The sequence below is a fragment of the Octodon degus genome, unplaced genomic scaffold (assembly GCF_000260255.1).
Source record: "Octodon degus isolate 3935 unplaced genomic scaffold, OctDeg1.0 scaffold00312, whole genome shotgun sequence".
NCBI lineage: Eukaryota > Metazoa > Chordata > Mammalia > Rodentia > Octodontidae > Octodon > Octodon degus.
The window spans coordinates 99,159-108,867 of record NW_004524888.1 but is presented as its reverse complement, the minus strand read 5'-3'; the positions used below and the strand labels follow the sequence as shown (position 1 = coordinate 108,867).

General features: G+C 38.4%; 2 protein-coding genes and 1 pseudogene across 2 annotated transcripts in view; all 3 read left to right on the top strand.

Annotated features, from left to right (window-relative positions):
• Positions 1 to 4,958, top strand: part of Aspn (asporin) — a 53,230-nt gene extending 48,272 nt beyond the window's left edge. Inside the window, exons 6-8 of the mRNA XM_004647550.2 lie at positions 419 to 512; positions 1,128 to 1,266; positions 3,746 to 4,958. Coding sequence (XP_004647607.1) covers positions 419 to 512; positions 1,128 to 1,266; positions 3,746 to 3,943 — 431 coding nt within the window. The 3' untranslated portion in view covers positions 3,944 to 4,958. The remainder of the gene's footprint in view (positions 1 to 418; positions 513 to 1,127; positions 1,267 to 3,745) is intronic.
• Positions 1 to 9,709, top strand: part of Omd (osteomodulin) — a 17,900-nt gene that overhangs the window by 6,862 nt on the left and 1,329 nt on the right. The window lies entirely within an intron of this gene.
• LOC101576486 lies at positions 7,110 to 7,440 on the top strand (annotated as a pseudogene).

The window sequence follows — 9,709 nt, the reverse complement described above, 5'->3', positions numbered from 1 at the left end:
TCTGCATTTTTGGGGCTGGGGAGATGGCTCAGTGGAATAAGTGCTTCCCTGGCAAGCATAAGGGCCTGAGTTCAATGCCCGGTTCCGCAAAAATAAATAAATAAATAAATAAATAAATAAATAAAGTTAGATGAAGCAGTCAAAGGTGAAATTACATTTGTGTATGGGATTTGAGTTTAAATATTACAACAAAAAAAAAGACATAAACATGCAATAGGGTAAATGAAGTAAAAATTGAAAAAAAGAAACAAGGTTGAAGCTACATGACAGCATAGTGGTTTATGACAGTTTCTATTTTATACCTAGCTGAACTTTTTCATAACAAAAGATTTTTTAAAATAGACGTTTAAATAATTACAATAAATAGTCATGAGGTATGGCCTTATTTAATCTAACAACATCTTTCTTTTCTTATTAGACCTACCATCAACTTTACTGGAGCTCCACTTAGATTTTAATAAGATTTCAATTGTGGAACTTGAGGATCTTAAGCGATACAAAGAACTGCAAAGGTAAAAGTTTCCAAACTCTTAATTTATTTTTAGTACATATTTATAATAATAATCACATTCATTGTGGGGAATTTGTACATGTACATAACAGACCAAAAATCTTAATTTAATAGTAACACATAGGATTAAAATATTACTGAAGTTTCTCAGAGAATATGTATAACAGCCTCAGCTGAGATCATCACTGTTGCTACTAGAAAGTGTAAAAGAAAAACTAGAAGGCTCTATTATTACTGCCTTTGCTAATGGGAGAGGCAAAGGAAAGCAAATGTTACAAATTTTTCTCTGTGGTGCATTTAGGACAAATAATATTTGAAATGTGTGTGGGGGTGGGTGGGTAGGATTAAAACCTTGAAAGCAAAGTACAGAGCTACATGTCTATAATCTCAGTTACTGAGGGGGCTGAGCCAAGACAATTGCAAGTTCAAGGCTAGCCTGGGTAGTGAATTGAGAATCTGTCTCCAAAAAAAAAAAAAAAGCCAGGAACTACATTTCTGTGAGCACACATGAAAACAGGACAGGCTTATATTCTAACCAGGATTGTGGTATTTTTAGCTAACTCTGACAAACCTAACCACCTGTATAAGCATTGACATACTTTATTATCATTTTTAGGCTGGGCCTAGGAAACAACAGAATTGCAGACATCGAAAATGGAAGTTTTGCTAACATACCTCGTGTGAGAGAAATACATTTGGAAAACAATAAACTTAAAAAAATTCCTTCAGGATTACAGGAGTTGAAGTACCTCCAGGTAAAACTGTACTTGTGTCTGATAGATACAAACACTTTTATAAAACATATCTCATATTTGTCAAACAAAGACCAAGCACTCAGGGGTAATCCAGATATTATAATTCCCCAAGTTGCACAAGCTATTTTTACAGATAGGAGAGTGTTAGGAGAATGCGCCCAAAAAGCTTTCCTCCAAGAAGCTCAGGTTTCAATACCCATTTTCTCCTTCTGAAGCTGGTGAGGCAGTCACAGCAAAGATGCCAACTAGATTACTTCAAGTTTCTATAGTTTCTAAGGCAGGGCCAGGTGTCCTTTCGTTCTGGACACATCTCACAGGGCAGAGCAAGAGAATCAGGCTCTAGGTATTTTCACTATCAATACTTGGTAGGCTGGAAGTAGGTATGCTTTTAAAACATTTATAATTAACCGGAACTCACTCGCTCTGGGCTGGAGATACAATTCATCAGTATAGGACTTACCTAGAATGTGGAAGGTTCTGGGTTCCATCCCCAGAACCATGAAAAAAGAAATTTACATTTTTCATTTGATGCTCTTGCTTTTTAGAAACCTTCTCCTTTCTGACATTCTTAACTTGCTGGCAGGGGAAAAAAAATTTTTTTTTGTACATAATTCTAGGTTTTTCACAATCTTTCTGATTCTCATTTAGGGACTTCAGATTAAGAACCACTGCATGATATTATTTCATTTTAATCCATTTTTGTATGGGCTCCCCTTGCTCCACAAAGCCTTATCTTCCAAGAAGCAAAAGATACAATGAGAATAAAACCAGGCACTAAGTATTGTATTAGTCACCTTTCTGTTGCTGGGACAAAACACCTGACATACATAACTTCAAAGACAAAGGTTTATCTTGGCTCACAGTCTCAGGCCATGGCGTGGCTAGCTCCAAGGCAGAAACAACATGGTAGAAGGTGTGGCAGAGGAGAGCTGCTCACCTCATGGCCTCCAGGAAGAAGAGAGGGCGAAGAGTAAGGGGTGGGGACAAAAATGTACCCTTCCAGGCTACTTTCCTTGTGTGTCCTACTTTCTTCGTCCTACCTAGTGTGTGCCCAAGTCCTCACAGCACATTATCCTACAAACTTAACAAGCACTCTACTTCTTTAGATTTCTTTCTCATTTATCTTTAAACAAGTGTGCTCACTGACCTCACTGGAGACACAGTCATCAAAGCATGTGCTCTGTGCAGATGTGGGCCCTGCGGTAACTCAATGGTCTCTGATACTTCTGAACGCAGCAGAGCACATGTGTCAACTCTGAAGGTCTACCCTATGTCAAGGCTACCTGCCCTGATCTGTATCTCTGTACAGCTCAGACCTCAGCATATTGTCTCTTACAATCCCTGTACTCCTGTTAGCATAATTTTTTAATGAAGAGAGCAGCACAGAGATGACCACAAATCACATGCACGTATTTCAGAAAACATCCACAAAGAAACACACTCATGCACACCATGTTTTCACTCAGCAATCTCAGTGTTGTGGATAACATACCTTATTGTGTTCCTGAACAACAAGGGAACCATGTAATGGATTTGTCACAAAATTCCAGGAATGACAGAGCAGAGGAAAGTTGACTACCACACAAAAGCGTTTTAACAATGCCTAGACTGTTCATAGTGACGATGAGATCATTCTTTGTAAAAAAAAATAAAGGCAGAATCTTGACTAAAGGTCAAAACCAGTATTTCAGCTTTGCCAGCAAAAGGCTCCAACTTTTTAACCTGTCAAAATGCTGTTAGTAAAGTAGCTTACTTTTACTTCCTAGAAATCTCTTACTATCCAAGGCTAAAAAGGAATAGAAAGGCCTATCATAGAAACAGCAGTTTCTCATTCCTTATGAGTAATAATTTAAAAGACATTTGTATAACCTTTAAAAATGGCATTTCATCAGTGCAAAGTATTCAACTACTAATGGTCTACTACAAATATGTGCAGATGTTGACAAACATTTCTATAAAACCACATTCCAAAAAAAAAGCACTTCTACACTTTTCTCCCTTAACATACACACACACACACACACACACACACACACACACACACACACAAATGCCAGCTGAGGTTTCTCCATCTTAACATAGCGAGTTGAATTCACAGAGTAATGAATTTCATTCCTCTGTTCATTTCTAGTACCTTGTAATTTTAACTGTGAACCACTCAGGCCCACCTTAATTAACTATGTATGGGGTGAGACAGACAGAGTGGGGTATGGAAAAGCAATGTGGCAAGCTGACCAGGCAGCAAGCCCTGGTCATGGCTCTATCTGTGCTGTCCCACCCCTCTCCCAGAACATTTTCTTGCACAGTACAAGAGTTTGAATGGCTGTAAGGTACTTAATAGGTATAAATAAGTATATTTTATTTAAGTGAAAATACAGATAAGTAATGCCACAAAACAAATACAGACTATAAATAGAATATCTACCCTTTGCATTTACTGTGTATTTTAAATCTATTCTTTTCTTTCCTACTGCAACAGATAATCTTCCTTCATTCTAATTCAATTACGAAAGTGGGAATAAATGATTTCTGTCCAACAATACCAAAGATGAAGAAATCTCTCTACAGTGCAATAAGTTTATTTAACAATCCAGTGAAGTACTGGGAAATACAACCTGCAACATTTCGTTGTGTTTTGAGCAGAATGAGTGTTCAACTTGGGAACTTCAGAAAGTAATAATGATGTCCACTTAATATAAAATTCAAAAATTCTCTCATTTGGAATACTTGAATGCTATTAATAACTATAAAAAAATTCATAGATGTAGAAAAATCTTTTCCACGTAGAAGACAAAAAATTTCAACAGAATTTTGCCAATCTATTGGTATATAAGTATTAAGAGAAATCGGTATCTATTGTAGTTTTCTGCATAAAATGATTGTGCATAAATCTCTTGCTTCACCATTCCTTTCTCAGTAAAAAGTTAGCATTTAACCCTTTGTTATCTAGTACATTTTAAAAAGAATTGTACTGTAAACGGAATGACTATGGAATATTTGTGCTGTTTCATTTGTTAAAAAATGACAAGAACAGCTGCATGAAGAGTATATTATACTAGTCTGATTCTTTAATAACTTTAGTACTGTAATATTTCGAATCATGGTGAAGTATGACTTGAGATAATTATAATGAAATTCTCATGTGTCATAGCCTGTCTTTTATGTTTAAAACTCTCTTCTTATAATAAAGCTTCCAGTAAGTATTCATTACCAGCTCTACAGATGCTATTAATAAGAGCTGATTTGGAAGCTAAAACACAGTTTTCTTTACATAATTATTACCTATTATCAAACCTTTGTAAAAATGTGTAGTGAGTGTTTATATAAAATATAACTCACATTTTTATTATCAGTTATTATAAGCCTTAAATAGCAAGTCAACTGCTATGTTATGTAACAATGTTGCCTCAACTCCAAGGAGTATTTTCAGGATGTCCCTTTGGAAGATCTAGCTCAAAAGGGTCTATGTGCTATGAGTTCTACATTGATTTGTCTTTTCAAACACTACAAACTGGATAACTGAAGAAACACATTTGAACTTGTACATTATCAAATAAAACATACAAAAACTGAAAATTCTGTGCAAAAGTTATGAGTAATCTCATATGGCTTTTTATTGGCATTAGAACTTATAAAATGAGGAAAACATTAAAATTATTGTTTGAAATAAAACTGTGCTTTGTTTTAATTCCTCTCCTGCCCAAAGACATAAACTTTTTGAAAAACCGTAATTTAAAAAAATCCCTCTAATTTATAGATAACATTTATTAAAGTAGCACTAATGTTTATTATTTTATTAGTATAAACTTTATTTATGAGATCATTACTAATTTCCCATTCAGTACCGGAGATTGAATTTTGGATCTTGCACTTGTCAGACAGATACTTGAGCCACTGAGCTATATCTTGGTCTAATAATCTTAGTAACAGTACTACAATATACTATGTAATTCCATGCTATGAAAGAAATCACATTTTAAACTATTTCAAAAACTGTAATTGTATTCTAACTAGGGATCTGATAATATTAAAAATATATAAAAATTAGTGGAGGATTTGGTTATCAAAGTTAAGAAGGGCAAATTAAGGTCTCTTTTTCCCAGAAGAGTATTCACCTTTGGCCCTGTTAACATTATAGGACCAGATCATTTTTTGGAGTGGAGACCATCTGGCACACTGGAGAATGTTTAGCAGATTCACAGACTCTACCCATAGGCTGCTAGATATATCCATCTGCTGCCTGCCACCATTGTGACAACAATTTCTCTAGATTTCACCAAATATTACTGAGATGAAGAGTGGGAGACATGTCAAAACCTCAACTGGTTGAAAACAACTGCTTTACATAAAATTATTTAATTTCTGAGAGGACATAAATTTGGAAACCTGGAAAAAAACCTGCAACTTTTATGAAGATTATAGATAAAGGATCATAGCATGGTTAAAATAATAAAGGTTACTCATGAGTAATAATAGTACAGAAAGAGAGATGCATGGCTTTGAGTTGCAGATCTGTGCCACTTATGACCGGGGAAAGTCACCTGTTCTTAGAGTGAGAGTCCTCATCTTTAGAGGGGAGAGATGGTGCTACAAAACAATGAAGTTGCTATGAGGACTGAAAAAGCAATACTTATGTATGTAAAATGCTTATAAACCAGAAAGGCTTATACAACATTAGTAACTATGGTAGCAAACAACTACGGATGGATGAGAAAGTGGAGGAAGTTCTGAGCCAAGTGTGGGGGTGCACACCTGCAGTCACTGTTACTCAGAAGGCTGAGACAGGAGAAAGGCAAACTGGAGGTCATCCAGGGCAACAAGGCAAGAATCAGTCTAGGGAAAAAAGAAAATATTTAGTCTGAAAATATAAAAATTACAAGAATAATTATTCTAAAATCAAAATATTTTAAACTTCCAAATGTTTGGGGACATAGATCAGTGGTGCAGTGCCTGGTTGGCAGGTGTGAGCCCCTGAGTTTGATTTCTGGTACCCACAAAAAAAAAATTTCAAAAGTTTTAATAAAGTTAATTTTTCTAAAATGTAACAAAGATAGTAAAAACATGGTATCATCACACTGGCAAGAACAATGTAAAAGTCAAATGATCAATGACACTGGAAAAATACAGTTCTTGAAATTAATAATAAAAACGATGTTAACTCTAAGGTCAGATATGCCATCTTGGGGATTGAACACAGTAGCATTCCACCACTGAGCTACAACCCTAGCTCCTTTCAAGTATTTTATTTTAAGATAGGCTTTCATTAAAGTTGTACAAGCTGGCCTTGAACTTGTAATCCTCCTACCACAGCCTCCCAAACAGCTAGAACTACAGATGTGTGCCATGATCTTTTTCTAAAAAAGAAAAGATAGAGCTGGACGTGGTTGTGTATGTCTATGACCCCAGCACTCAGGGTAGCTGAGGCAGGGAGGACTGAAAGTTTGAGCCCAATCTGGACAATTGAGCAAGATTTAAAAAAAAATTTTAATATACATACATACAATATAAAAATATAAGTAAGGAGCTAGGGATGTAGGTCAGTATGAAAGTCTTGCATTTAATTCAGGAAAAAAAAATTTAATATAGGAAATAACTGCTGAAATCCTTGCAATCAACTTCCCACAGTTAATGTTTATGTTTTCTATCTCTCAGCTGTTAGCCATTTTTGATTTTAAGCTTGTGAAAAACACATCACTAATGAAAATCATAAGCAATCAAAACTGTATTAAAGGGTAGTAGCTGCAGCACCTCTGGCAAACAGAGGCAGGGCCCAGGCATGGTGGTACATTCTACACTGTGACAGCGCAGCGGTTGCTGGGTCGCCATGCGTGGGCGACTCTGACATGGGTGCCAGAGGCTCCAAAGCTTGAGGCCTTTGGCCTTTCCCTCAGGGGTGAGGGGCGGCATTCCGGAGACAGCAGATGCTGAACAAGCTTTGGTGAGGCCTCGAGGCCAAGGGGTGCCCCCCTTCGTGTTCACGTGCGCGGCTCCATGTTCTATGATGAGGATGGGGATCTGGCTCACGAATTCTATGAGGAGACAATCGTCACCAAGAATGGACAGAAGCGGGCCAAGCTGAGGCAGGTGTATAAGAATCTGATTCCTCAGGGCATTGTGAAGCTGGATCTGCCCCGCATTCACGTGCATTTCCCTGTGATCCTCTATGAGGTGTGAGCCTGGTGGGTTAAAGACACAAGCACCTTTGACTCAGTGAGAAACTTATAGGCTCAAGGTGTGGCTTCCATCGAGGAGCCCAGGCTGAGGCTACAACCCTGAATAAACTGTTGGCCCAGAACCTACAGCTGTGAGCAGGGGAGTCCCTCAGTATAAATTGGACATTGGTTTGTGTGTGGACAAGAGATGGCTGGTGGCTGGCAGAGGCATGGCAGAGTTACTAGCACAGCTTCCCCAGCCACCCCTGCAAGAAGTGTGGTAGGGCATATGAGAGTCAGGAGTCTGTGGTTCTTGGTTCCCTGCCTGGCCTGCTTTCTTCCAAGCTTGCCTAGGGCCCAGCCCTACGAAAAGCTACAGCACTTTACAAGCTAAGTCTGCCTTCTTCCAGCCCCTGGGCTTTGGGAGCTCTACAGAAGCAGGAACTTCCTTTACCTCACTTCCTTTATCTCCCAGTCAGAGCATTTCAGCCGTTTGCTACCTAGATTCTTCCTGTATTAGACAGAGGCTGGGGATAGCACCAGCCTGATTCTTCCCACCTACCTGGCATTTGTTCCTATTTTCAGATGGACAGTTTGCTGGCTGTTAGTAAGAATGGGGACTGGTATGGGTAGCTTCTCCCTTTCCCAGGGCTTGGCTAATTTCTCCTCAGTGCAACTAGTTATTGCCCTCTCCTAAGTTAAGAGGGTACAGGCCAGGGTCGGGACAGGTTGTGGATGCCCGTACCTATGGGGAGTTGCCCCAAGCCACCTACTCTAATCCTCCTTGCCTTTGTATCAACCACCCCTCACCCCCAGTTTGGAGGGTCTACACTGTCCTGTAATAAGGAACAACATGCCAGGGCTGGTGCCAGCAGTGCTATAAGAAGCCCGCCACTCTTCCCCTACAGTATTCCTCACCCCTTCTGGATCAGTCAAGGGAAAGTACTAGGGCCCCTTGATAGGGAGAGAAAGGAAAAGCAAAAACAAAAAGAATACTGTACTTAAAATGTGAAGATTTGTAAACAGTCTAGTCCATGCTGATGTTGGGGCAGAGTCTGATTTCTATATAGAAACAACTCTTTTCTTTTAATTCGTTATTGTGCAAGCTCTGTGCTTCTACCGTGGGAAATGGCTTGGGGATGGTGCTCCCCAGCACAGAAAGACTGATGTTATTTGTTTGATTTCAATAAAATTATTTGTAGATCCTGTAAAAAAACAAACAAACAAAAAACTATATTAAAGTTTTCTATTACAAACATATTTTATGGTGAATACAAAATATTATCCACCTGAAAGCCATTAAAGGTTGAAAACAAATTAGTTACTACAACATACTTTCAAAGTATACTATGGACTGGTAACAAAGAATCTTAGTGACCAACTATGTATATTTCCTCCCAATTATTACAATAGAAAATGACCATCAGAATTTATGAAACAAGTGGCCAAGGAGATAGCTCAGTGGAATAAGTGCTTGTCTGGCAAGCCCAAGGTTCTGAGTTCGCTCTTTGGTACCATATACCCCCTCAAAAAGAATTTATGAAACAACAAATGAATTCATGCAACAAACATAATGATTTAAGAAATCAATTATTAGGGCCGGGGAGATGGCTCAGTGGAATAAGTGCTTGCCTGGCAAGCTCAAGGACCTGAGTTCAATCCCTGGTTCCACAAAAAAAAATAAATAAATAAAGCACCACAATATTTTTCTTTCAAAAACAGAATGTCATTCATAATTCTGTTTTTGAAAGAATTCTCAGGGCTGGTCAAATAGCTCAGCAGATTGAAGCACCTGCAAGCAGGCCCAGGAGTCAGGGGTTCGATCCCTGGGCCCACTGTGCCGGGCCCACACCCAGAGCATGCTCAGATGGTGATTGAGACTGGGCATGGTGGCGTACACCTGTAATCCCAGTTCTTGGGAGGCTGTAAACAGGAGAATCACTATGAGTCGATCTAGTAGTGAGAACCTGAACACCCTGTAGACCCTTCCCTAAAATACAGAAAGAAAGACAGACAGACAAGCAGAAAGAATTCTTACCCAGGTTTCATAACCTTTCTAGTCAAATACAACAGCACCTACTGTAGCTGAATGACCAATTCTGCAAAATCTATTTTCTCAAAATCATGTACAAATAACATTAGACAATAATAGTTGATATTTAAAGAACATTTTCAGACATTCTACTAAATATCTTACTTCAATTAATTTAACTTCAAGCTCACCCTAGCTGGGCATGGTGGCACATGCCTGTTATCCTAGTGGGAAGGGTGAGGCAGAAGGATCACTGTGA